The 27,794-nt window shown below is 47.9% G+C and overlaps 1 protein-coding gene across 8 annotated transcripts; it reads left to right on the top strand.

The window, feature by feature from the left end:
• Positions 1–73: 73 nt before the first annotated feature.
• On the top strand, positions 74–27,054 carry ZNF384 (zinc finger protein 384). 8 transcript variants are annotated; one of them, XM_084501647.1, is made up of 12 exons: positions 107–157; positions 451–499; positions 1,251–1,440; positions 3,886–3,952; positions 4,091–4,331; positions 4,451–4,781; positions 9,482–9,559; positions 16,686–16,910; positions 17,569–17,751; positions 18,571–18,649; positions 19,484–19,642; positions 19,774–27,054. In XM_084501647.1, the coding sequence occupies exons 3-12, from the start codon at positions 1,388–1,390 to the stop codon at positions 20,050–20,052; spliced, it is 1,695 nt and encodes a 564-aa protein (XP_084357773.1). In that variant the 5' UTR covers positions 107–157; positions 451–499; positions 1,251–1,387; the 3' UTR covers positions 20,053–27,054. The 8 variants fall into 8 exon arrangements, with proteins under 8 accessions (XP_084357775.1, XP_084357776.1, XP_084357779.1 ...); XM_084501651.1 differs by having other exon boundaries at positions 112–157; positions 3,882–3,952; XM_084501649.1 differs by lacking the exon at positions 1,251–1,440 and having other exon boundaries at positions 74–157; positions 3,882–3,952.
• Positions 27,055–27,794: the final 740 nt, after the last annotated feature.

The following is a 27,794-nucleotide window of genomic DNA, read 5'->3' as shown; positions in this document are numbered from 1 at the left end:
CCCCGCCGCGGCGGGGGGGGGGGGGGGGAGGCGGAAGGAGGAGGGGGGGGGGAGCGGAGCGGGCGAGAGGGGGAGGGGAGCGGCCGTGACGCCAGCGCGCCCCCGGAAGTGCTCTCGGCGCTGCCCCGGAAGCGGCCCGGCCGCTGCCCTCTTTCCGGTGAGGAGGCCGCCGGAGGAGCCGGGGTCGGGGTGGGCGCCGCGGGGGCGGGCGGAGGAGGAGGGGGGGGGAGGCGGGGGGTGAGGGCCCGGGTGGGGGAGGGCAGAGGGGGGGGGGGCGGCACGGCGGGGCCGCGCTTCCGGCCGTGAGGCGATCCGGAAGCGGAAGCGGCGGGCTGCCTGCCTGCCTGCCTGCCTGCCTGTCCGTCTGTCTGCCCGGCCGGCCGTCTGTCCGCCCCCCTCCCCCCCCCCCCCTCCGCCTCCCTCCCCGTAACGCTGGCGGTTTGTTCGCAGAGCCGGGCCTGGAAGGAGGAGAGATGCGAGAGGAGGGAGAGTGAGAGGGGTAAGCAGCTCCCGCCGCGCCCTGAGTCAGCCTCGCCCCGGGGGGGGGGGCACGGGACGGGACGGGACGGGGCGGGCTGCGGGGCCCCCCAGCCCCCGGGGGGCTCATGGGGGGGGGTGGGGGGGCGGTGCATGAGGCGGCTCCGAGCTCCGAGTTTGGGGCTCAGGGCTCCGGGTGTTGCGCTGGGGGGTCCTGGTGTGCATCCAGGCGCAGCAGGGCTTGGACTTCGTGGTGCTTAGGGACTTAGGGAGGCGTTTCGGCGTTTGTTCCCACGTCTCCTGGGGGCATCCTCAGTATTTTGCAGCGGTTAAGCCTAAAAGCTCCTTGTTAGCGACCAGTTACTCCTCGTTGCTTGCATACAGACATAAAATGACAGCTGAAATCACTCAGGGCCTTTTATCAGCTGAAAGCTGCCTAGAAAATAACCACGAGGCGCGTGGAGAATAAAGAAAGCCACCTTACAACTCAGTCTCTAAATACCCGCGTGTCCAACCTTGATTGTGCCTTCCAGAAACGCAGCCTGTGCCCGGCCGTGTACTCACACGTGCTTTGGTCTCTGTGTTTACGATTAAAGCGATGACCCTGCAAAGAAGTGTAAGCCCAGCACGTTAAGTACGCGGCTCTGGGAAATACTCTGAGAGCCACGCTTCAGGTTCCTTGCCCCTTGCGAGTTCCCTGGTGCACTCGGGTGTTTGTTTGGTGCATGTCAATTTGTGGTCTGTACATAGAAGGTGTTTTTGGTTTGTATCAGGAGGGTACGTTGACATCTGTCTGATACTAGACTGGTGCGTAGGAAGAAGGTCCCATCTCTGGCCTGTTTGTGGAAGCTGGGATGCTGAAGGCACCGCAGTGGGAACATGCTGCGGTACAGGGTTGAAGCTCCAGCCCATGTGTGATAGTTGTAGAGCAATTGGAAGGGTTACGAGCAGAGTGCTGGTAAAGTAAGTGTGAGCGCTGGGAAAGTGGGGGCTGTGGATAGGGGTGCATGTTTTCCAAAATATCCTTCAGCCTAACAGCGGGACAGGGGAGGGACGTCCGTGGGCATTAGGACAGGAGGTTGGTGCGAGGATCTTCGCCTTTGTTTTCTCCCTCTGGAAGATTGGCTTGCCAGTGAGATTGCATGACAGCTTTGACTCTCACACCGTTCCTCCTTTTTCTCCACGTTCTTATAACTTTGTTACACTTCAGTCTTTCAAGCTGATTTTTTTTTGAGGCCTGACATCTATTCAAGCATGAAGACTGCTGGGTGGGGGGACGGATTCTGAGAAAGTTTAGAGAAAACATGGTAGTCATCTTCAGAGAATTAATACAAACTGTTTTGGTGGTGGTGTTTTGATTTATTATTTTTTTTAAACACTTTGCAGAACAAAATGAACAAAAGTTGGGTGCTTTGTCGTGTTCTGACAGGGGGCAAGGTAGAATCAGGAGGCCACTGAGTGCCCCAGCCTGTGCTGGTTTGGATTTTACAGTTTGAAGATGGAGTTGCCTTTCATACCTGGTGCTCTTTGAATAGGAAAGCTGTTAGGAGATTTTTGTTTAAATTGTCATCTTTCTGTTTTACTCCTAAACTTTGCAGCTGAATCCAAGGAATCCGAGACTGGGCGATTGCAAAGTTTATTTGACAGACAAGTGTGATAATTTATGAGACTTTGTGATTGCAAAGTCAGGTTTACTTAGGTTTGTCTTTTTTCTTTATTTATTTTTTGATGTGGAAGCTGAGCAAACAGAGGCTTACTCATTTAAAACAACCACGACACCCCCCGTGACATCCCAAACACAAAAAAAATCCCTCTTGATACAGGTGCTGAGTTGCTAGGGGAGGCCTTATCTCTGTGTGTGCCCATCCTGTGGAAGGAAACAATCCCGTACTGAAGTGTTAGATATGCAGGGCCTCGTTGTGGGCAGAGCACTTAATTAATCTGGCTCAGTAAAGAAATTAAAGGAAGCCCAGCTGCCTGCCCCATCGGATCCTGCTCGAATCACGGCAGTGTAAATCCAGAGTAACTCGGTCAGGCAGCTGGCAGCCGGACCGCATGCCGCTGCTGCAAGGTAAATAATTCATCCTTAAGTGGGTTTATTGGTTGGTGTGCAGTGAGCAGGTGAGGCAGGAGGACAGGGCTTTGCTGTTGTGCGAGCAATTCATAAAAAGCAAATTAACGGGTAATTTGGGTCATTTAAATACTGCTGCTCCGCACAGAGGAGAAGTGCCTTTGCATTTTGGCTCACACGCAGCAATTCCACGTGTGTTTATTCTCTCCTAAGACACTCCTGGAAAGTAAGGGCTTCGTGCTACTCGGGGCACGCTCCTCAGCTTATCTGATGCTGGGGATAGGCCCTTCAGAAGCAATATTTACTCGCTAATTAGACTGCTGCCACATCACAACAGGAACGGGGCCGGTGCTGTTTGCAGAGAGCTGCACGGGAAAGCTGCGGTGTTTGGTTTCTCTGAGCAGCTCGCTCTGCCAGGCACGGTGTTCGTTGAGCAGAGGTTTTATGGCCTTTGTTTTACCCATCAGTTTTGCCGTCTTTGTTAAGGAATCGGCACCTCTTCTACCTCAGAGAACACCGTTGTGTGGATTTCTTGGGGTTTTCAGAGTGATGCAAACTTTGCTTGCTAGGCTGTCTCCTGGTGTCTGGCTGGGTGATAGAGGAGGCTGTGGTCTGCCAGGAATACCGAGAGACACCTCCAGGCTTCTTCCAGGAATGGTCAGGGCAGTGGGCAACGGGCAGTCAGGAGCCCTAGGTTTTACTTCTCGGTCTGCTGTGCCTGTCTGTTACCTCGGGCAAGTCTGTTTCCCTCTCTCTGCCTGTCCTTCTTCCTGTGTAACACGATGCTAACGCGCCCTTGCTGCATCTGGGTTCTCAGGGAGCTGGGGTGGAGGGGCAGGCAGGGTCCAAAACTTGCACTGCTTGTGGGCTCAGGCTGTCTGCGGCAGCAAAAAACGTTTTTCAGCTGTGTTTGCCTGGACGCAGATGCACAGACTTCATCATCTATGGCATGTACTTGGGTAGAGGATAACTGGGGAGTTTTAGAGGTGCTTGGGGTCAGATGTAGTCTTTTATTTTTTATTTTTTGCATGGAGGACTGGTGGGCAAGAGGCATTTGAGGTGGACCCAAGCCTGTGGGAATAGCAGACATCTTTTTTTTCTCTGCAAATAACCTGGTTTGGGCAGATAGATCAAAAGCGGGGAGCAGTTGCTTAAGGAAGGACGGGGAGATTAAGGAACTGTCGCAGCATCAGGCTGAGTCAGTTCCCTGTTGGAGTCTTTTTGGGTTTAATGTTCCTTTTGTGTATGTGTGTGTGTGTGCGTCTGTCTGTCTGTCTTCCTTCTCCCCCATATTCCTCTTCCCTTCCCCCTTCCTCTTCCCCCCTGTGCCCAGCTAGGATGGAAGAATCTCATTTCAACTCCTCCCCGTACTTCTGGCCAGCAGTGCCCACCGTCTCGGGACAGGTAAGAGCTTTGCCTTCCAACCCTTGCGTCCCGTGAGAAACCCGAGCACCATACACCCTTCGGTTGCCTTTTGTGCTCAGCCGAGCGCTGGGAGAAGCTGCGGCACGGCGTCCTAAAGGCCCTTCTCCCCCTTTTCAGATCGAGAACACCATGTTCATTAACAAAATGAAGGAGCAGCTACTGCCCACGGAGAAGGGCTGCAGCCTGGCTCCCCCCCACTACCCCGCCTTGCTGACGGTGCCCACCTCCGTGGCCCTGCCCGCCGGCATCGCCATGGACTCGGACACCAAGCCGGAGCAGCTGACACCACACAGCCAGGCCCCCGTGACTCAGAACATCACCGTGGTGCCCGTGCAGTCTGCTGGGCTGATGACAGCAGGTAGGGGACTCCAGGGGGACGTCTGCAGCAGGGTATAGGGGTGGCGGGGAGTCCTGGAGGGTCCTTTTTGGGTGCCATCGGGGATGTAACACCTGCCTTCCGCCTCGGTCTCTTTGCAGGTCCTGGGCTGGTGATAACTTCCCCCTCGGGTTCCCTGGTGACCACAGCCACCTCTGCACAAACCTTTCCCATCTCGGCTCCCATGATTGTCTCCGCGCTCCCCCCCGGCTCCCAGGCAGCCCTGCAGGTGGTGCCCGACCTGGCCAAGAAGGGGACGACCACCCTCTCCGAAGGTGCTGGGGGTGGCGGGGGTGGGGGAGTTGCCCCCAAACCGCCTCGGGGCCGGAAGAAGAAACGATTGCAGGAGTCGGGGCTGCCAGAGATGAGCGACCCCTTTGTGCTGTCAAACGAGGACGATGAGGACCAGCACAAGGATGGCAAGACATACAGGTGGGGAGCAGGGTTAAACCGTGCCCGTAACGTTGCATGGGGCTGGGGGGGGTGTTCGGCCCTTCAGAGGCTCGCGCAGGGAAGAAGAGATCTTGGCCTCTTCCCTGCGGAGTCCCTGAGCAGAGAAACTTGCAGATGCAGGGAGAGTTGAGTTGTCTTTCTAATCGGGGATGTTTGCAAACGAGTGGGTTGACCCAAAACTAAGGATCCTCCTTAGCAGGACAACCTCCATTTCCTAAATGTGCAGATGCTAACATCACTAGGTTGATTAACGACCGGGATCTGACGGAGGCTGAGCCATATCCTTGATGCCACAGCCGGGTAGCGTGGCTGGCACGCTGCAGAACGCAGTGCTGCGTGGTGCAGCTGAAAGCCCTGCTGTGCCGGGGTGCCCCCGAAGCAGGACTCCAGTCTGCCCAGTATAAATACCCTAGACTGGATGCACGGAGCTGGAAGCGAACCCTGGTGACAGTGCCTGCTCCTGTGTTCGTTGCCCAGCGTGCTCTCCTCCTGTTTCGGTGTTCCCAACAAAACAGGAAAAAGTGCATTTCTGAACTAGGTGTAAGGGCGTTCCTAAGCCCTAAAGGTATCGGATGAGAGGGGAGAGTGCTCTGAGCCCCAAAGTTGGGTTTCTGAGCTTGGAGGGATGTGGCTTTAGGAACCTGTGAGTCCTGGGAACAGGGGAGAGGCTAGCTAGGAGGGAGTGCTTCAAGCAGAGGGTGGTGAGAGTGTTCCTGAGAAGGTGGGAACTGGGCAGAGCAGGGGAGTGCTAGGAAAGAAAGGGAAGCGACGTGGTAGTCTGTTGGTTGGGGAGCAAGCACGGGTGATTTAGTGATGGGCATTTCTCAGGGATGATCAAGATCAATAAGAGACAAATCAGTAGCTAGGTGAAAACAAGTAGGAGGTGGTTCCTCATTCTCCTCGCTTCCCTGCTACGTGCCCATGAATCCTTCTGAGGCAGACCGTTTCCCTGTAACCATCCCAGACCTTTTTTCCTTTTCGGTAGATTTAGCTACGTTTCTGGCATAAGAATAACAATGTGAAGGCACCTACACAGAATCAGTGCATCCACCGCAGGCCCTGTTTCATTTTTAACTACAGCATTTAAGGAATGTTTGTATTTTTAAATCAATGCAGTGAAATAGCTTCAAAACCAGCGCTTGGATCAGCCTTTTTATTCTCTTGCCCAATGTCCCAGTTTTTCCACTTTGAAAATATAATCAGCGTATGGTGAAGAAGGGTAGGAGTGTTAGGTAGCCTGCTATTTGTAATCCCACCATTTATTTTGGGCCCTAGCCACAATTCCACACTCAAGCTGCTTACAGTCTGGGTTGCTAATTAGGCTGTTAAATATGTATTTACAGGGGACACAATTGGCAGTGAATGCTAGAATTAAAGCTGAACCAAAGCTTTAATTATAGCTCCTTGTTTATTTGTAAGTTTGAAAATAAAAAAAAAAAAAAGCCAATGACCAGGTGGAGTGACTCAGCAGAAACTTTATGAACATGCAGAGTCTGTGTAACTGGTCATGGGGAAAAAATGAGTTTGTATGTGGGAGCATGTCAGCAGGAAGACTTTGTCTTCATGCTTAGTCCAAGTGTGGTACCTCTGCCTCTTCATCCAGCCCCCATCCCAACCTGGGCATCCTCTGGGCACTGTTAAGGTGCAAGACAGCTACGTTGGTATTTACTGAAGACCATCAAAGAGAACTTCCTTGGGGTCTTCTCTTTGTCTGCTGCTTTCCATGTGCAAGTTTGGAACTAAAAATAATTGTTCCAAAATAAAAGAAAAAGCTGTCGTCTTTCGCAGCTGTGGAAGAGAAAATCTTTGCAGTGCAGTTTGTGCATAATATGCATATGAATGGGCTTGCGAGTGAAAACTTTGAGGACTCCTGGGTTCCATCTGTATTCCAGATTACGATAATTTGGGGAGTTCCCATTACTACCATACGCAGACATACACTAGCCAAATGAAGGCCGTGTGAGGTTTGTCTACTGCTCCCTTCTCAGGCTGAAGGAGGAGTTGCTTGCGGTGTACGTGGGGATGTGTTTGTATGATTTCATCGATTCTCGTGGTGATGCACTAAGGACAAGCTAGTCAGATGCCTGGAAGGAGTTTGCCATATTGATCAATGTGTTTATTTTTCAATAGTTCATTCCTAAAGCCTGGAAAGCTTTTGTCAAATTGATCTTTTTTTTTTCTTCTTAAGTTCTGTGAGCTGTCTTGTTGTGGGTGTCAGAGCAGGTGTCTGATGTTGTGAGCTCCAGACTCGTAGTGATGCAGGCAGAGCGAGGCCTTCAGCAGGTAGCAGTGCGGGCAGGTTTTGAAGGGGTTGGAGCACAAAGATGATGCCCCCAGTGCAGGTCAGCCCACTGAATGGAGCGGTTCCTGCTCCAGCAAAGGGCACATGTTTTGCTGCTCTAACATCTCCAGAAGTGAATTAGTGAAATTGGTGCAAGAATCTTTTATGACCAGGTTTTTCTTTGTAAGGAAAGGCGTGAAGCTTTTGCTAATGGTGTTGCTTGCAGATCTCAGACATCCAGCCTTAGGATCAGTCTGGCACAGTCCTTGGCGCTTTGCTTTGTGGCATTAGAAAAATGCTCGTAGCTGAAGGGGACAGCATCTGAGCCAGTTCCGTGAAGCCTTTTCCTTCGTGAGTTATGTCGCTTCAGTCTTGTCTGGATTCAGTGCAACTTTATTAATCTTCCCTGACATCCTTGCAGAACTTTTTCTGTGGAAAACGAGATCATCGAGACAACACATTTCTAGAAAGAGGCAGTGTGTGAAGCACATGGTTGCTCATCAGAACTTCAAAACATGCTGAGGGAGAGAGAGAGCATGAATCCTGGAGGCAGTAGGGTCATTTCATAGGACTGTTGTAGTGCTTGTACGTACGCGCTTCTTGAAGCTTGTGGTGTGGTGTGTTAGACGAGGCTGATTAAATGGTTCAGCTTATCTGTTCCAGATCATCCGTTCTGTCTCAGAAAACAATTCTCCAGATAGTTAGATCTTGCATTTGCAAGAGGAAGAGAGCTCTTCATACGTGTTGCTTGGTGGTAACACTGAGTTTGTAAAGGCTCTGGTTCTTAATCTGGAATGGTTTTGCAAGCTATGCCTCTGAACCTAGTACACCCAGAGAAAAGTTGTTGCCTTGAGAAGAGCCTTGCTGTGATACTGTAACCAAAGAGCTCCATTTCCACTTTCAGTTGTGAGTTCCCTTCAGTAGGGTGTGGGCACATCAGGGTGTTCGGGTTTGGAAAACAGCAAGCAGCTAAGGGACGTACGCTTCTGTGGTGTGCCCAGGGAGAAAAGTGTGCAGAAGCCATGGAAGGCTTAGCAAGAAACAAAGATCAATGAGCTGTGGAGGGGGGAAAAGCCAGGCAGAGGACCTGTTAAGGAGGAAATTAGGGACACAAGAGGAGCCAGTGGCTTGAATACAGCACGTGGGCATGTTCTTAGCTCATTGTCAGCCTTTTTTTTTTTTCTTGCTCTATGCTGGATTTAATGTTGCTCTTCAGTGACTTTCTGATTTATTTTTTTTTTCCTGGATTTGAAGTCAGGTGATTATGGCTTTTCTAAGCCACAAATATCTGTTAAAATGTGGCCAAATTTGGCCAAGTTGTAAGCTTTGAAAAAAAATCTGTTAAGCGTGCTTTGAGACGCTTTATACTTCAGTAGCTGAAATAGGCGAAGGCTGTTAGATCCTCTTTGGTGTTACTTGAGGCCTGCATGGCTCCGGGCACTGACCAGCCTGTCCATCTCCACGGAGGAACCAAAAGCACTCTGACCTCCAGGCATCTCTGAATGCTGAAGGGCCAAGCACGCTTTTCCTTCAGCCGCAACTCCTCGTTCTGCTTCAGAAGGGAGTCCTGCTGCCCGTGTTTACAGGAACCTTCCCCCTCCCCTGGGCACAGCAGCAAGGTGAAAGAAGGCTTGATTCAAGGGCAGTAGGGACGAGAGTGAGGTATGGCTAGCACCTAGAGCTGATTGTGCCTAGGAGGTCTAGAAAGCTGGCAGAGCAGAGATGGGAACAGAAAGGAGGGAGAAGAAAAGACTGGAGCCTGCAAACCAGAGGGGATGGCGGAGAGCCTGCTTGCAAGGGAGAGGGACTGAGAGAGGCTAGGAGGGGCCAAGACTTGAGAAGACAGAGAAAGAGCAGATCTACTAGGGGCTGGAAAGTGAATGGGTATCTAGAATTAGCGGAACAGATGGGGACAGGGGCATGGGATGTGGACAGACAAAGAGAAATATGAGGGAGAGGACACAAATGTGAACTGTGAGAGGGAAACTTTGAATATGCACTGCAGTGGAGGATGAAGTGGGGCGCATGGGACTGGGTCTTGGTGCAGGAGAGAGGGGCTTGCAACGGGCTGGAAGGCTAGGGGCAAGGGGAGAATAAAGTTTGAAGTATCAGGCAGAAAGTTTGACCACATTCCCTCCAAAGCCTAGAAATACTAAATCCAATGTTCCTAAATTTGGCCGCGTGTCTGCTGTCAGCACAAGAACGTGCCCTCCTCTGGCACAGAGCCTCGCCCCCCTCTAATGCTAGCGAAAGGTGTCAGACTAGCACTGCTGTCACTGATTGTCCTTGCTCTGCTGGCAGAGGTCTGTGCAGCGGATCTTAAGATTGCTGATGACCAACGTGGGTGTCGGGACGATGCCACATGTTGGAATTTCTGTTTGCTTTTTTTAACAAGTAGTTCCGTGAGCAGCGGAACTAATGAAGCCTGGTTTCCAGCGGCTCTCTCCTGTGTGGATTCTCTGATGTCTAATCAAGGGTGAGCTTCCTAGCCTTTCCCTCAGCAGGGGGCTCCACGAGGGTCTCTCATCTTTCCCAGCTGCGTATTCTTGTGAAACTTGTAGTGACTTTAAAACCCTTCCCCCTTTTTTTTTTAGCTTTGGTTGAAATTGGCTTATGATTTCAAAACGAAGGAGGACAGGTGTGCATGAACTTCCATATCTACACACACCGTACACATGAGCTTTGCTTTGGATATGAGTGCTGTGCTTGAAAGTTAGAAATGAGACTGACCGTATGCCTCAGGATATAGTAAGGTGGAAGCTTGGTGCAAGTTCTCTCTCTAGAATTAAAATGAATTTTAATTTTAGTGCTTTTTACTTGCATACAACCATTCTACTGATGTGCAAGGGAGTGAAGGGCCAGTTACAGTTTCAGCTGGAGAGAGAGAACATCAAAACTCTTCTGTCACTCATCTATCTGGTCACACCTTAATTTGGCCCTGTTGAGTCAGTGCACTTCGATACATCCTTGATTATGTGACTACAATTGCTGTATATGTGATGGCCTGGCAGCGTCCTGCACAACTACTTAGAGAAAGGAATAATTTTGTCAAAAATAAAGTAAAAATGACTTGGGGTTGTGGCCTAGAGAAGGATGATTTGAGGAAGGCATTTGACTGCTGGTCTGAGGAACTGCAGGCTCTGTTTGCTTCTGCTACAGATTTCCTACAGTATTCTACAGCCACGTGGTTCAGGCCTACAGATGATCATGCCTTGAAGCCTGTGCATATATGAGTTAGGTTGAGCTTTCTGTGGATTTGCATTTGCTGCAGGCTAGGAATGACCATAGACAGTTATCCTGAAGTAATTAACATTTGGTATTCCTAAAACCATAATCCCTTCAAGTGTCATAGAGTAGTCCTCTGTTACCTGTTGGATCCTGTTTTGCTTTGCAGAAGCATTGGATCTTATATGCAGCACAGAAGTCCTTCAGGAGCCGTGATTTAAATGTAAATAGCATGAAGTTCTTTTAAAAGAAAAACAGTGTTTGCAGGCATCAGGTCAGCCACTCAGAATTATTTCCTCCTAATTGTTTTTCACTCCTCTGTCTTCTGCTGCACCCTTCCCTTAAAAATAAACAGGGGTGTTGTGGAAATAAATGAGTGTCTGAGGAGCACCGATACTTCTGTGGGGGTCCAACAGAGGAGTAATTCTGCCAGCTGAGGTCAGAATTGCGTGCGGTTGATGAGGCTCAAGGCTGTTCACATCACAATGGTGATGAAGAGTACTGAAGGCTTGCTTGTTAACTATCTGTGCAACATGATAACGATGCAGTTGTGTGGGAACAGTCAATAAGGATGTATCAGGACGTCCCTGCATTGCAGAGCCAAATTATGGTGACATAGATGACCGTAACTTCTGGCACTCCCAAATTTGTTAGTGTTTTCTCTTTTGTGCTCTTTCAGTTTTAACACAAGGTATTATCGCTGAACGAGGAAACACCTCGCTGTATTTCGTTGTTTCGCTGCTCTCTTGCTAATGGGGACTGATTTCAGAAAGTGGTAGAGAAGGTCTTAGGCTTGATGTTGTTCAGTGATTTCGGAGATCAACAGGAAATGGTGGCTGACAATTTACAGGTAGAGGCAGTGCTGGTGGATAGGTAAGGGAAAAAATGGGAAGTTGTGTGTGCTGGTTAAGCCAGAACCGTTCAAGCAAAATGTGTTTTTATTACAGCTGAATGGAAGGCTTAGTTTCTTGGTTTATTAACCCGTGTGACTTCTCCAGTAGAGTCAGGGATTGAAATCTAGATACTCAGACACGATATAAACAACCATCCAATTAGGCCTGGATAGAATTGGAGCAGGAGTTGGACTTGACGATCCTCGTGGGTCTCTTCCAATGTGGGATATTCTGTAATTCTCTAAAGTGGCCTGTTGGCTGCTGTTGAACACCTTTGATCTAAAGATACGGAATAATAGTCATGAGGAAACAGTATCCTGGAAAGCAATGGCTATGAAAAGGACTTTTAGGAACTAAATGACATCATGTGAGCTCCCAGTGCGAGGCTGTGATGAAAGAGGGTAAATGCAATTGCTGAAAGCACAAGTGCTGAAGTGATTAAAAGAAGGCAGGCAACTTGTGAAGCGTGCTGAAATGCCACAAAATTCTGGTTCCGATGTTTTTCCAAATGATCTTTGAAAAATGGACGAAACATTGGAATCCCCTCAGAAAAGTAGAACTGGAAAAATGCTACAGGGTGTTAAAAATATTCAGCGCCTTGCCAAGAGCGTGATGCACACCTGTTTTCTGTAGCCTTATCAACCACACGAGTGACTGAAGGAGTGTGGAAATAAGTAGCTTCAGACCTCAGTGTAGCTGATAGATTTGGTAGTATACGTGTCAATAGTGTAAATTGGCAAATGGAAGCATGTTAAATTTTTAATGTGATTTGGTGTAGAATTGGAGAAGCAGAGGTACAATTGTCACATGCTTTCCTTTGGCATTTCTGTACTCAGGCTTTATTTAGGCCTTACCCGAGTTTTGTAGCTGTGTCTCTTAAATGTTTGGCCTCCTTCCCTCTGCCACTTACAAAATATTAGTAAGCAAATGTTTAGCTCCAGCTTTAAAAAATTGGGGAGTTTGAAGGTTAAATCAGCATTTATCATGCACTGTGCATCCATTATTATGCTATGATTGCATTAGTTACTTCATTAACTCTGCATTGCAAAGGCAGTACATTTCTTTCCCTGCTAAATATCTGTTGACTCCGAGAGCCTAAACTTAGATCAGGAAGGTGGGAAGTTAAACTAGTTGGTTTTTTATAAACAAGCAAACAAAAAACCTTGTTGGTCTGGTGTTTGTAGCCTAATAGAAGGAGCAAGGGTTCAATTAAATTCAAGACCAATCTCAGCGGATACTAGGAAATTGAATCCTCAAGGCTGTGTATAAAAGCTTGCATAGTTTTCACAACTGTGATACCAATTAATTAAGCACTTGATTGAAAAAATGCTGTTAATCCACGTTAGGCAAATTTTACTATGAGATGGTATTTCAGATGGCATTTTATCTCATAACAGCATCTGATGAATGAGGCGGAACATTCCATGAAAAGTGGAAAGAAAAAAAAAGGCCCCGTGCGCCTCCGAGTTGTAGTCTGGTTGCTATAAGCATAATTTTGTTTATGACTCATCGTGATGACTTTCATATGGGTGCAGAATTAGAATTGTGCATCCACCTTTTACTGGCATTTCATGATTTTTGAGGGTGTTTGTCTTAACATGCACATTCTTTTAACGTCTCGCTTTATTTCTGTAGATTCCTTATAAAAAGAAAGGATTACAAACACTGGAAGGGGTTGCTTTTGATCTCTAGCACGTTGCTGCGTATGGAGTTAACTATTTATATGGAGAAATACACCTCTGCGTTGTTAAGAATATGCTCTAAGCTAAATTTGCAGAGCCATAACAAACGGTTGTAGGGATGTTGTATAATGCTCTCAATGGGAATGCTGCAGCCATTGCTGGTACGTGCTCTCCGAATACAGTGGCAGTAGTAGTAGTTTAGAAGCACGATGGGGAAAAAAAAAGATCAAAAATGTTTATTAACAACAAACAACAACAGATTATTTCACATAGCACTATGTTCATGTTTAGCAGGCGGCGCTGCCAACTTTTCCTATCCCCAGCAAGGAAAAATTCACTGAAATGAAACACTGAAGCCTTGCGAGTGTCAGATGCAATGTTCTCATTATCCGTATAGATTTTAACATTTTTTTTGAATCCATGTTTACCCACTAGAGGGCTGATTGCATCTTCCCCTTTAATATTTGATGATGTCTGAGGCAAAATGCAAAACCCTTAATTAAATGGATCATTTGTTCCATTGAAAATGCCTGCTACCACATCATACAGAACTCTCTGAAGTGCAGCTTTCTGCTGTATTCCAGGGCTCTTTTAACTTACAAGACTTATGACTTTGTTAATGCTACATAACGTTCGTGCCCTCTCAGGGCTAATGCTCGGTAGATTATTGGAAAACGAGTCCCTGCAAGATTATTTTTTTAAAATGTTGCTTGAAAAACACTGCTGAAATGTCTGCAGCTGCTAAATTCAGACAGCTAGGGTTGGTTTCTTGTTTGATGGGTTTTGTTTTCTTCTTATTTTCTGGTTTGTTTGTTTGTTTTGTTTCTAACACTCAGATTTATCTCCCATTCTCATGCAGGTGCCAGAGAGGTTTTGAAATACCTTTTTTTATATGTTTACTTTGAAAACGGAGAAGGACGTTCAGTCTCTCTCTTTTCATTAAAGTTTATTCTAGGGAAATTCTGCCCTGAAGGCAGATACCTAACAAAGTAAATAAGTAAAGGAATTGGTGCACAGCTATTACGGAAAGTAAAGTAGATGGCTTTATGTCATTACAGACTTAAGCGGCTGGACTACTTAGACTTGATGGCATAGTAAAGATCATGAATTTTTCAAAAAGGAATAGACTTTTAAAATCTATGGTCATGCGTACAGCACAGAGGAGATTAGTGCCCAACATTGCGTTGGAGCTCAAGCAAAACTTCTAAAAAGGTATTACTCACTGACGGGTAGCTGAATTCTAAAAATATTAATTGTAGGTGCCAAGTGGTTGAGATTGTAACGCAGCCTCGGAGTTGTGCCAAAGATGCATTCTTCTCATGGTTGGAATGATTTTGTTTCTTGGATTTCTTGAGCTCATACTGTCAGCTACTGTATCTCATGGTACCTTTGCTGCATAAACCAAGCCCACAGTCATTGATTTTTTTCCCTCTACGTAGATTTATACGGTTATTGACCAAGCTATCTTTTAACCTTTCCCCCAAACCAAACCTAGATAGACCGGGCTCAGTGAGTCTCTTCTGTGAAGTAGATTTTCCACACGCCATCATTGCCGAGCTCTCTGAACTTGCCTGGATCTCTCAGTACTTGTTGACTGTACAGTCTTCAGCGTCAGGCATGCTGCTGCAGGAGTAGTTGCCCCATTCCCACTTAGAGAAAGCTGATACCTGCTATTCCCCTTTGATTCATTTAGCCGTATTAGCACAACATCGCACTGGGAGCTTGTTCTCAATTGAATGATTCATCATCAGAAGAGTGACACAGTGGAACAGGCTTCAGCTGAGAATACTGGCAATAAACATCCACTGAGAGGGAGCTTGATAGAGTCACACATGGGGTTATGAATTAATTCCTTGCGTTAGCAGAGAACTGGACTTGGTAACTCAGTGGTACTTTCAGCTCAGCGTTCACTTAAGTTCTTTCTAGCATTGCTTTGTTCAAGGATACAGTCCTCAGCCTCTAAGCATGACTTGATAACTGCAAAATACGTATGCTGTCTTCAAGTCCAGCTGTCCTGTTTCAGAAAGTCTGGAGCAAACTGGACAAGTGTTTGGAGATAATTGGGTTTATAAACCAAAAGCTGCTTTTTCTAAAAGGTGATCCCGATGTGCCTTCTTACTCCCTGTATCTCTAGCAGACGTAGGGACAAACAGCCAAATTGCTTCTGCTCCTTGATTCCAGGCAGGAGCTGTGTATGTGTGAGTGGGGAGCTACGTAAGGACGTGTTTAGCTTGTGCGTTGTGTTCAGGTGTGCAATTAAAAGGGAATAAGAGAAAGATGAAGGTAGGAAATGCAGAAGCAACTGTTAGAGGTGATCATGAATGTAAAGGAGGAGGAACAATGTTGTGGCAGGTGTGTGGTAGGATGCTTGGTAGGGAGGCACGGCTTCCAGTTACATGGCTCAAAATGAAGCTGTGGCTTTGAAGGGCCTGTGGAAGTTAAGGTAGGTGCTGGATAAATGTTGCCTACATTACATACACCAATTAGACTGCATACTTCCTAAAAGCTTCTGGCTCCAACATCAATAGCCGCAACAGTAGATGTAATGATGTATCCTCCGAGGAGGAAAAAGAAGTAGCTGAATGTGGGCACAAACAGGATAAGCTCTCTGTGGTGTGTAGTACTTGCAGAGACTTCTGTCACTGGGTATCTTTTTTAGACACTGATAAAACTTAAGGAAATTCCCAGACAAAAACATAATCAACGCACCACAGCAGGCAGAACAGAGGTCTCCTAGGTGGCATTGTTCCCTCAGATGTGACCCTGGAAGTTCCAAGTGCAGGTTCCATTTTGGCTTGTTTAATGGAAAAGCCTGCACATGGAAGGACTTAAATTGAGAGAAACTTTAACTCTGCTCCTTGTTGTCACACATTTTTTGAAGGAAAAAAAAAAAAAGGCCAGCAATGGGTGCAACCTCTGTGGTTAAAATGACAGAGAGACAAAATCTTTTACCATCTTGAATTGTATAGCAGTGCAGGCTTCTCCCAACAACCCGGTGTCATGACGGAGGAACAGTTTTTAACAGCAACATCCATAGCAGATAATGCCAACTGCTTCTTCCTGTTCGAAGAATCTCTGTTACCAAATATGTTTCTGATCTTTATGGGAACAGATGGGTCCAAACTCCTAGACAAAACATTGTAAAACATCAGTAAGATAGAATTGGTGAAAGCCAATTAAACCAGTGAAATAGCTGATTACGTTCTCAGGGTATCTTTGTGAGACCCACTAGGAAAGTAGCCCTGTTATTTCCAGCATTGCCTTCAAATACGTGAATGTCTTCCCCAAAAACAGGAGCAGAGTTAAGTGTTTTGGTCATAACTGCTTTTGCAGACTTTGCAGTACGTGGAATTAACTTTTATTATGAAGACACACCTTAACCTGGATTTTCAGGTTTTCCAACTTTTTTTTGACTGAAATAAATCATAGATGAACAAAGTGTTTTTTGTCTGGGAATTCTTATTCCTGTCCCCTTCAGATTGCCCTTGGAAAATTTCCCAAGTGCTACCCTGTCTCCCTTGTAAGCCTGATAAATTAATCTCTCTGATTCTTCCAAGACCTTTCCTTGTGTGGCTGCAAGGTATAAGTCTGGTCTTTCCTGCCCATTCCTAGCTTAGGTTTGTCCCTCTGGGACTGGAGTACTTGCAGCTGAGCGTAGTGGCCGAGGTGAAACTTCCCCTGGTCCGCATGGTCAGAAACTCTCCTTTACTCACTCAGTGTGGAAGACCCCTTCCACTTAGAGCTGCTAGATATTGGGGCTCGCCCCGTGTGACGCTGTCTCTTCCCCTCGCCCCGGTCCCAGGTGCCGGATGTGTTCGCTGACCTTCTACTCCAAGTCGGAGATGCAGATCCACTCCAAGTCCCATACGGAGACAAAGCCACACAAGTGTCCTCACTGCTCCAAGAGCTTCGCCAACAGCTCCTACCTGGCCCAGCACATTCGCATCCACTCAGGGGCCAAGCCCTACACGTGCAGCTACTGCCAGAAGGCCTTCCGCCAGCTCTCCCACCTGCAGCAGCACACACGGTAAGGGCCAGAGGAGGCTGGGGGCCCTCCGCACTGCATGTTGCCGTCGTCCCAGCATGCCGTCAGCACCTCGAGTGGGTGACCGCCTGGGGAGACCCTGCTGTTTTCCGCGGGCTGGTCACGCCTCAGACAGAAAACAAAGCGGCGGTCGTGGTGTCTGACACGTAGTGCTTGTCATTTTCCGTGCGGGGCTGGGTGCGCGCAGAGGTTCGTGCTGCTGACTCTAAGGGGCGTCTGCAGCGGAGCGGTGTTTTCGGACAGAAGGTAGCACTGGCTTTGTCAGCACGAGCGTAGAGTTGGGCGTAGGAGGACTGTTCCCTGTCACCCCAGCCTAGTCCTGCCAAACGTCTCAGTCCGGGCTTGCAGCCCCCTGCTATTTCAGCCATAGGCTTCCCACACAGCTCTGCCAATGCCCCTCAGTCCAAACTCTGTAGTTCCTCTCTCTGGATCCTCCCCCGGTGCGGACAGACCATGGTCTCTTGAATCCACGGGGAGCACGGTTTGAGGCCGAGCCAGCTCCGAGCTCGGGCCGTGTGTGGAGCTCCTCTGTGTAGCAGATAGCGTGGTGCTGTCCCACCCCCTTTGTGCCCTCATTCCATCAGCACTAGCCAGATGGCGGTCGTGTCCAACTGCTGCTGCTCCTCCTCCTCTTCGGCAGGATCCACTCCAAGCTCCACACGGCGATTGTCAAGCCCCACAAGTGTCCTCACTGCTCCAAGAGCTTCGCCAACACCTCCTACCTGGCCCAGCACCTCCGCATCCACTCGGGGGCCAAGCCCTACACCTGCCGCTACTGCCAGAAGGCCTTCCGCCAGCTCTCCCACCTGCAGCAGCACACACGGTAAGGGCCAGAGGAGGCCGGGGGCCTGGCCCTGGCCCCCCCGCGCTGCCGGCATGCACCCTGTGGAGCACGCGCGCCAAGCATGCGGGGGGCGGGCGGGGAGAGCGCGGCCGGCTGCACCCCCAGGAGGAGGCGGCCCAGCAGAGTGGACGGAGTGGCGGCTGCGCAGGAGGCACTGAGCACACGGCAGGGCAGAGGTGGGCACGTGCTGTCCCGGGGGAGCCTTGGTCTGGCACCGCGGGGGGCACAGAGAGAGAGAGAGAGCGATGGAGAGAGAGGCATTGGCCGTGAGGGATCCTGGCACCACCACGGGGGTTGGACTGAGCGTGTGGAAGCTTGTCCTGGCATTGCAGGGGGACAGGGACACACGAGCACGTTTCCCCGCTAGCGTGAAGGGAGGAAGGCTGTTGTCACGCGTATCCTGAGAAGGAACAGAGCTGTTTTCTCGGTGCTGTGCAAGCAAGAGAATGAATTCCTCTTGGTCACAGTTTGGGCCTCCTGAGCTTGGAGCAGGGAGTTGGGGCCAGCAGACCCCCTGCCATTCTTAGGTGACCCTCGTGCCAAGCATTCATAAGCTCTTGCTCCTCAGTCCTAGTCACGTTCTGAACTCTGCTTGATGGCACATCCTTTCTAACTTCTAGCTGGGCACAGGAGCTGGGCAGAGCTCTCTTTGTCCAGGTAGAACAGCATCTGGCGGCACTGTCATCCCCTTCCCCGCGCTGCTGAGCGGCTGTGAGATTGCATCACAGCATCAGGCCCCGGCAGTCTGCGCTGCCTGTTTGCTCACTGCCTCCTGTTTGTGCTCTTCCCCCCCGACAGCATCCACACCGGGGACCGACCCTACAAATGTGCTCACCCTGGGTGTGAAAAGGCTTTCACCCAGCTTTCCAACCTGCAGGTAAGGGGCTGGGCAGGCCCTGCTCGACAGTGGAGGTGGCAAATATGGATGGCGAGTGGGAGGAGATGGAAAAACTGGGGCAGCTGGGAGGAGGAGTGAAGGAATGCAGAAAAGGTGTTGAAGGGCTGGACAGGGGAGAGATTGGTGGCAACAGTGACCCAAATAAGTCACGTAAGTGGTTACATCCTGTAAAATTGTAAGATTGACTTGCAAGCGGTGATAGCTTGTTGGAGTTCCTCTGATCTGTTCTGCAGACGTTTTCTAACATAGCTGGGGTAAGGCTTTTCCTAAATCTCACATGTTGAATAAAATCTCAGGAATAGGTGTTCTTGTTTTATAATGAAATGGGGGACGTAAGAGTAGGGATTTAGGGAAGCAGAGGTGGTGCCTCCTGTTGCAGTATCCTGGAGGAGGGGAACTGTAGGCAATGCCAACTGGCAAAAAGCTGTAAACGCCTGTGAGCAGTGAAAGATCCTGCCTTGAGAGTTGACAGATGTGGAGAGTAAATGTGAAGAGAGGTAGAAAGGGCATGGGGGGAGACTGGAAGAGTTGCATGGAGACTGAGAAGATGGGGATTGCGGAGAGTTGAGAGACTGCTCTTCAAATGCCTAATAGGGCTGAGAAAATACGGCGCCCACCAGAAAGCTCTGGGGACTGGGGGGGAAATCACCATCCTGCTCTAGGAGCCAGGCGTCCCTTGCTCGGCATCCTGGGGCTTAGGGAACGTGGAGCCTGGCGGGAAGGGAGTGTTAGGGGTAAGGCAGCCTCCAGCGTCAATATTCGCTTCCTAACCCTTTTGCCTTCTCTCTTTTCCCACCCCGCTGCCGCCCCCAGTCCCACAGACGGCAGCACAACAAAGACAAACCTTTCAAGTGCCACAACTGCCACCGCGCGTACACGGATGCCGCCTCGTTGGAGGTGCACCTGGCTACGCACACGGTGAAACACGCCAAGGTCTACACCTGCTCCATCTGCAGCCGGGCCTACACCTCGGTGAGTATTTCCTCCCCCGGAGGGGGTGGCAGAGGTGGAAGTGCTCCTCGGGGAGTCCGTCCTTGGGGTCCCCGCGGGCTTTGGCTTCGGTGAAAGCCGTCCCCTCCTCTCACGCCGCCTTCCCGTTGCAGGAGACGTACCTGATGAAGCACATGCGGAAACACAACATCCCGGACCCCCAGCAGCAGGTGGTTCAGGCCCAACAAGCCCAGGCCTCTCAGCAGCAGCAGCACTTCCAGCCGCAGGGGGGTGGGGCAGCAGGGGGCCCTTCTGGAGACACTAACCCACCCAACCCTCCCCCTCAGTGCTCCTTTGACCTGACTCCTTACAAGACTTCAGAGCATCACAAGGACATCTGCCTCACTGTCAGCACCAGCGCCATCCAAGTGGAGCACCTCTCCAGCTCCTAGAGAGACCTCAACCCAGGGAGCAGAAAAGCCTCTTGTGCATAGCCTGCGCCCGGGGCACCGCTTGTGCAGCGGCCCTCCTCGTGCAACAGCCTCCGGCCTCTCCTCCTGCAGCAGCCTCTTCTGGCCGTGTAAACCCCGTTCGTGGCAGCCCCTTGAACGACAGCCTTGTCTCAAGGGGGTGCTCCTTCCGTGCAGCAGCCTGCCTGGTAGGAGGATGCTTCCTTGTGCAAGAGCCCCCCTTCCTGTGCCGGGATCGCTTCCTCACGCAAGAGCCCCTCCTTTCAATCCCAAAGAAAGGCCCCTGCTCTGCCTTCTCTCTCTCGCTGTAGGCTGCGCGGGAAGGGGGTGGGGAGGCGTTGAGAGGTGCGTGGTGTGACGGGACGGAGAGCTGGGCCTTGTACAGGCGGGGGCTCGGACACGTTTTCAGCGGGCCGCAGAAGAACGTGGCAGGGGGTCACAGCCGGATGGGTATTTTTGAGGATTTCCTTGAGTTGTCTGAGAGAGAAATATCCATTCCTGTCCCTCCTGCTTTGCGAAAGGGAGGAGGGGTCGCTTGTCCTGCCCCGAGGACTGGATGGGAGAAGCCTTCTCCCCAGCGGAGGGTGAAACCGGTGTGGGGGAGAGGTGAGGCGTGTTCTCTGGGCTGGACAGGTGCCTGCGCTGCCCGAGGGCTCTGGAGCGTTGCACTCTTTCTTCTCCCCTGGCGGAGAGCAATAGAGAGAGGAGTCTGGCTGAAGGGGCTGCCGCCTCTCCCGGCTGTCTGAGCAGCATGACGGCCAAGGCCCCGTAGGAATGTGGGTTCCTGCTCATTGCTCTTCCTGCCCATTGTGGATGATGTCCTAGCAGCTCGTACTTCTCCTCCTCTCCCTCCTGCTTCCCCCCCCCCTCCCCCCCCACCTCCTCAGAAAAGCCTGCAGGCATCGAGAACAAACCAAAAAAGCAATGGAGGGGAGGGGAAGAGACTGCCAAAATAACCATCACCCTTCTCTCTACTTCCTTCCCCGAAAGGCGGAACAGCAGCAGTTCTGACTCTTCCACACCTGTCCTGCCCCCAGTTTCCCAAAGGGAAGGAGGAGGAGGAATAGCCCAGGCTTTTCGAGGAGCCGGCAGGTGTCAGGGCAAGGCTAGCTTCTCTGCTCACCTCCCATCCGAGCGCTCTCCCGGGCTCCCTCTTGCCAAGACGGGCTGGACTCACGTGGCAGTGGTGGCCTCTTCTGGACCCCGAGCGTGGGAGAGAATCCCCAAAAGGCGGACAGTGGAGAGAAAGGGGCGAAGATCCCCACAGAGAGACCAATCTAATGAGAAGGGGGAGCCAAAAAGAATAAACTGAAGGCCCCTTGAATTTATATATATATATATATATAAATATCTATTCCCCGCCCCTGGCCCGCTCTGTCCTTGCTGTAACTGTTTCTATCTCTGTGTTTATAAAACGCATTATCCTGGCGAATTTTTATTTTCAATCTTTGTTTGTTTTTCCCTCTCTCTTCGTCTTCAGATTCCCTCCCCCTCTTTTTTTTTTTTTTTTTCTTTTTTTTTTGGTCCACATGACTACTAGTCTTGTGTGTCACTTCTTAGTTTCTTTGGATCATGGAGGCTGACTGGGAAGAGAACGAGAAGGCAAGGGAAAAAAAGCATGTGTTGCACTCAAACCCTATAGAATCCCAGACTTATGTATGAACAACCGGTAGGGGCTTTTATTATTATTATTTTTTTTTTAACCACCCTGTGTAGAAATAAATTGGTGTAAAAGGCTCCCTGGAGGTGCTGCTGCGGGCACCCTGCCCCTGTGCCGTGTCTTCCTTCCCCACGCACACCGAAACGCGGCAGGAGCGTCCTGGACGGGCTGCGGGAGCGCGAGCGGCGCGGCGCAGCCCTGCCCTCGGGCAGCCTGGTGGTTTGCAGGGTGGAAGGGGAGCTCTGCACCTGCACAGCCCGCGGGGAGAGCTGGTGCTCTGCGCTTACTCGGCAGGGTTGGCTGCGAGGGGTTGAATTGGTTTTTTTAGGTTCACAGATCAGGCTGGGAGAAGCCCTCTTCCTCCCGCGTTTTCCAGGCGACGTTTCAACCCATCTGTCCTGTTCTGAGCCTCGGTGACTAACGTGCGTTTGAAGTACGTGTTCCCGAAATGGGTTGGCTTGGTTTTGAGGCACGGGGACACAGCGAACCCCTTCCGTTGGTGGCCTGCTGCAAGGGCTTTGTGTTCTGGCTTGAAAATATCCAAGCCCGATTTCACTTCTGGATTTGTTTGGCTTTGGCTTCTAGTTACTAGTTCAGGCCTGTCCATCCCACCAATTCAGAGACCCACAGAGCAGAGTGGGGCTTTCTCCCCTGGTCTGGTGTTTAAACGCTGTAATAGCACCTCCTCATCTACTCTTTGAGAAGCTCAATGGATGAAAACTCCTTCAGTCTTCCACTGTAAGGGATTTCCTCCAGCCTGTGAATCACTCTCGTCTTTTATTTCTACATCTTGGCAGATCCTTCAATATCTTGTAGACGCGTTCATGTCAGAATTAAGTGTTGAAGCCCCGTGGCCGTGGACAAGGTTGCCCTGCCCTTTGCCTTAAGTCTGCAGAGGACTGCGTTTGCCCGTTTCTTGCAGCGTTTTACTGGAGCTCACGTTAGCTGCTTACCTGGTGTGACTCCCAGATCAAAGTCTCAGCTTCCCACGATAGTGTTTTCCCCCCTTTCTGCAGGCATGGTCCGAGTTCTTCCCGGTTACTGAACGCGAGTCTCTATCAGTCTGTTGTGTTTGAACAGACCCAGCTTGCCAATGGTCCAGGTTGTGCACCACCCTGTCCATTTTGTCCACCACAAACTGCATCAGTTGTTACTTTTTACTTTTCGGATCCGGGTTGAAAGTGCTATGTTGCATCTGACCTACACTAACTTGAAAAGCATCGTTCAGTGCAACTTTTTATTAGCTTCTTTTTGAGACTTGCAGGCTAGTAGTCGTTTCTTAATCTTCTTAGTATGTGATTATGTACAGTAAATCTTTTTGACTTACGGTGCTAGGTCAATGCCTTACAAAAATTTAAGTATGTTGCACCTATGCAGTCCCCTTTGTTAAACCAAATGTATAATGATGTCTTCAAAGAATGAAATTAGGCTTTTTTTTTTTTTTTCCTTTTTATCCTCTACAAAATCTATATTCCATAAACCTTCGGATTATAGGTTTTATTCTTCATTCATTCATTCTTCATCTCAACAGCTCTTCCATTCTTTTGCCTCAGACTAATTTTGACGTTGAATCATTTCAGTTGCCTTTTGGGAATACTGTCACTGAATGTCTTACGGTATTTCTCTAATATCCCAAGTTGAATGAAAATCAGAATCAATGGGCTGGAGAGCTTGTTAGTCAACTGGAAAGACTCCTGCTTGTTTGCTGACTTGAAAATATATGTCCCCGGCAGATGTTGTCTAACTTCCTACTTTGATACTAAGGTACTGGAGAGAAGTTGCTGTTTTCGTACTACTGCCACACTGTTTCTTTCTGAGTATGGGATTAGAAATATTTTGTTGACTGATTGTCCTTGTTCTGTGTCACTAGCAATTTAATCATTTTTATTTAGCATGGATCAGTACTATTAGTAATATTTGTTTACTTTTTATTTTAAAAAATGAATGAGAGTTCCCAAATCCATATTATCTGTAGTTTTGCTAGCTGCAGAGCTTTCCTTACCAGTTTTCTCTATTTAATAATACCTAATTTATGTCAGTTGCTGTCTGGCCTTCCCCTTTTCAATGTGTTATATTTCGGCCTTTTCTCTCTCTTTTTAAGTTGTTTCTTCTTGCTCACAGACTTTCTCACTGAACCCAGGACAAGCTTTTACCCAGTTTCCCCCTCTTGATTGTGGAATTGGAGCTTTTTTGGCCATATAATAAATTTTTCGTAATAGTTTTCATTCACATTTTTCCGTTTTACTTTTTTTTTCTCATGGGCAACTCAGTTTACAGTTTTGCTCACTTTGGAAATTGGCTTTGAGAAGCACAGACAGGATAGGTTTATTACTGCTTGTGGCTCTCCTCCGCATGCCCGTATTCAGTAGGAACAGGACAAAGCTGCCAGTTTCCGCTCATGTTTTTGTCTTGTCTTGTATGCATCACCTCAAAGTCTGAAAAATTGACCTGGTTTGGGTGCAGTGTCTTGTATTGAGAAAACTAGTTTTAAAAATTGGAAGTATATTTTGCTGACTGGCTGGATTCCTTGGGGAGTGTCTTGCAAGTTACAATTCCTTGCAGTGGTTTTTTTTTTTTTCTTTTTTAAACGTGTTAAAGGTGCTTGAAATCACCTTACCTTGTTTGATGTGTTGTTTTCAATGTCTTCTATCCTTCCCCTTCTTGGAATCTGTTACCAAGCATGGGGATCTGTATGTATTTAAGGCTGTATGATTCTTTTGTTACCAGTTATTTCAAAGATATTGCTTGTGTTTGTGCAGTTTGCCGCTGTTCCTGTAACTTTTACTATTGCCCAGAAAGAAACCAATGATTTTTATTAAGGGACTTTCCCATCAAGTTTCAAAAGTGCCACTTTATTCCAGGATTTATTTTTTTTCCCCTCATCAATGAAAAATTCTTATTTCTCTGTTTACCCAGGCTCCTGTTGGTGGTGTAGAAATAATTGAAAATACCTTGTTCTCATTGTCTTGTTTGTATCAGGTCTTCCTCTTCAAATTTCTGAGGCTATTTAACACATATAAAGTACTTCAGCTGATTTTAAAAGTATGGTTTCTACCTGCAGGATGCAGAATATAACATCCACACAAAATTATCCCCTGCTGAGATGAAGCTGCGGGTTCCACAGTCTGCAGCTTTTCAGCTTTGTATGCTCAAGGTGACAACAGTTCAATTATTTAACTTCCACTCACAAGAATGGAATATTCTCTTTACTTTCTCTTCAGCTCCCTGAATTCTTTAACTATGCATTTTCTTTGTGATGCCAATCCATTTGTTCCCGTGTGTCTGTGCCCGAGACCTTACGTTGACTCTGGAGTTCTGCGTTCAGCTGCATCTTGAGTCTCTGCTGGAAGGCGGTAGCACTTTTTCTTCTTGTCTTTACTGAATCCATTGTCAGTTCTAAGCTGGATTCTGCAAATTATCACTGCTTTAAAAGGAAACATCACGTAGGCTGGAAATCATTTAGAAAAATCACCCACAAAACAGTAACTGAACCTCAGCTGTGACTAATGATAGTATTGCTGCTCTACCATTCAGTTAAATCTTCAAGAAAGATTTAAGACTTTTCATAATTTAAAGACTTATGTTTAATCAAACATTATTAAATTTTTTTGTTGGTTATCACTGCCATTAAAAATAGCATTCTATTTTACTTTTTTTCTTTTCTTTTCTTTCTTTTTTTTTTTTTTTTTTTAACTTCATAGGGTCTTGTTATGCCTGTGTTCATAACATTAAAGTCTTCTGCTATCAGAAATCTTTTTCTTTTGTAATGAGTTACAGACCACGATCAAGCCACTGTATTCATCTTTCCAAACAGCTAAATTAAGTCAAGCTGGTTTAGGTATTTCATGGTAAGGCTTAGCTCCATCCTCCAGCACTTACCTATTGCCTTTCATTTTCCCTTATGAACAGCCAGCCTGTGCGGTATGCAGATGCAAGTCTTGATATGTTAGTCCTAGACAGCTATTTTGAACCACCAAATTTATATGGCCATAAAAGTAATTCTTTTAATGAGATCTTTTCCATTAAATTAGATCAAATAACATTATGTTTCCTTTTTTAGCTGAGTGTAACCCAAATTGATTACGCTCTGATTTTGCCAAATCAGTGTTAGGTTAACTGGCTTATAGCAACCTGGATAGCCCCCCTTACTTTTTCAAATATTTTTAAATGAAAGTATTTACTTGTCTTCTGGGATGCATTCAAACTCCAAAGTTCTTCTGAAAGGAAAGCCCGTTGTTTCCATCTGCTTGCCAGATAATTCTTTTAAATCTTGATTGTGAGCTTCTAGCTATGCAACTTCTAGGATATTTTATGGGTAGATGGGTAGAACTAAACATCTTCCTAAATATCATGGACAATTGGTAATCTTTCATTACTTCACAAATTTGTCTACATCTTCCATCTTTCTTCATAATATAGAATATAATTGAGATCCTGCCTGTCTTCTATATTTTTATTATTTTATCATCTTTGTATCAACTAAAGGTTATATATCATGTCTAGGGTTTTCTTCTAATATTTTGCAGGTGATGTACCTGAAAGATGCCCAAGTTTACTAGTACAGTTTCAGAACATAGACTGAAATCGCTCTGTACATTTCATTAACTACATGATAGGTACCTGTTCAATCGTCATTCCAGGTACAACAGATTAAATTTGTGTGCATGGTTTCTTGTTTCTGTATAGGACACCGAAGTTCTAGAGAGATGTAGTGACTTGGTCCAACAAACATTTCGATTTCATGTAGTGTCTGTGTAATGAATGGAAAAAAAAAAAAAAAAAAAAAAAAAGAAAAAAAAAAACAACTGCAAGAAAAGAAATCATGACGCCAAAGAACTAGAGTCTATGCCTAGTTTTGCTGCTCAATTAGGATATGTTTTTGGAACGCGCACACAGCTATACCATGGGGCATTTGGCATCCTCTTCCATATGTAAAGCTGATTTACCACCTTGGGGGCAGGTGCTCCAGTTCAACTGATGTCTGTGAGAACGAAGTGTGGGTACATCTACTCCTTTCTGAAGAGAAGGAAATGCAGAGCAGGGACCTCTGAACTGAGAATGTAAAAGAGAGAAGAGTCGAATGTGTGCCTCTACAGCAAAAAGGGAACTAAACACAAAACTTTGGAGTTGTAGGCCTACTGCTGCGGTCTGCGTAACAATCCCTCTCAAGCACGGACTACCTTGTGGCCCTTGGAGAACACTTAAAGAGGTCTGTAAGGTAACTGAAAAGCCGGAGGCTTAAATTTTATGCAGATGTTCACATTTCCAAGGGAAAATACACAGGCATCTGTAGATCAATAAAGGCTGAGAACCTAGTCTAGACTACTTCAGTAGGCTGTTTAGTTTCCCTCTGTGAGATGCACAGGTCTCCGCTCACTGATCAGCCAGGTCCTGCACCAAACTGGGAGGTATTTATCACCTAGCAATATGATTTAATTGAAGTAGCAAACTCCTGTGTGGGTGGAAATATCCCTTGCAGTTAAGCAGATGTGGCTTTGTTACCTACAGTCGTTACATAAGGATCAATACATGAGGCTGGGTGGGGCTAGATGGAGTCAGATTTCTCCAGAGCATATTCCAGTCGAGAAAGCATCTTTCTGCATCAGTGCTACAGCTTTCACCTGTAGAAACATTTAAAAATATCACACTTCTCACCAAATACCTGCAGTGGTAACACCTCATCTGCCAATCAGGTTGCTCCTGGAACCCAGGGAGACATACTTCCACATGAACCTCAGTGCCTCAGCTTTTTAAAGCAAGAAAAAATAAAACTTCTAGATTCAGAGTTCAGGAACTAGCTTTTCCTGAAACCGTTTCTACTGCCTTAACTTGGAGGATAAACTGAGATTCCTGGGTAGTCTCTTATTAACCAAATCAGTGATGTCTAAGAATGCCTGTTTCTTAACATCAGCTCCATTCAGCACAGTAGCTCCAAACACAATGCATTTGGGGGTGCCTGGTTTAGTGTTGTGACAGGGCAGAGGATGTAGACTTTCTAAGTAACAGCCACATCCTTCTCCGTAATTAAGGATTGTAAGGCAATTTATACAATTTTTAAGTACTT

The sequence above is a fragment of the Aythya ferina genome (assembly GCF_964211825.1).
Source record: "Aythya ferina genome assembly, chromosome: 1".
Classification (NCBI taxonomy): domain Eukaryota; kingdom Metazoa; phylum Chordata; class Aves; order Anseriformes; family Anatidae; genus Aythya; species Aythya ferina.
This window is presented reverse-complemented; position numbering and strand designations above follow the sequence as displayed.

Coding starts and splice junctions, on each gene's coding strand:
- ZNF384 (XM_084501647.1), top strand. CDS start 1,388: ATGTGTGATAGTTGTAGAGCAATTGGAAGGGTTACGAGCAGAGTGCTG. Junction 1,441..3,885: donor ACGAGCAGAGTGCTGGTAAA/GTAAGTGTGAGC, acceptor GTGCCCAGCTAG/GATGGAAGAATCTCATTTCA. Junction 3,953..4,090: donor TGCCCACCGTCTCGGGACAG/GTAAGAGCTTTG, acceptor CCCCCTTTTCAG/ATCGAGAACACCATGTTCAT.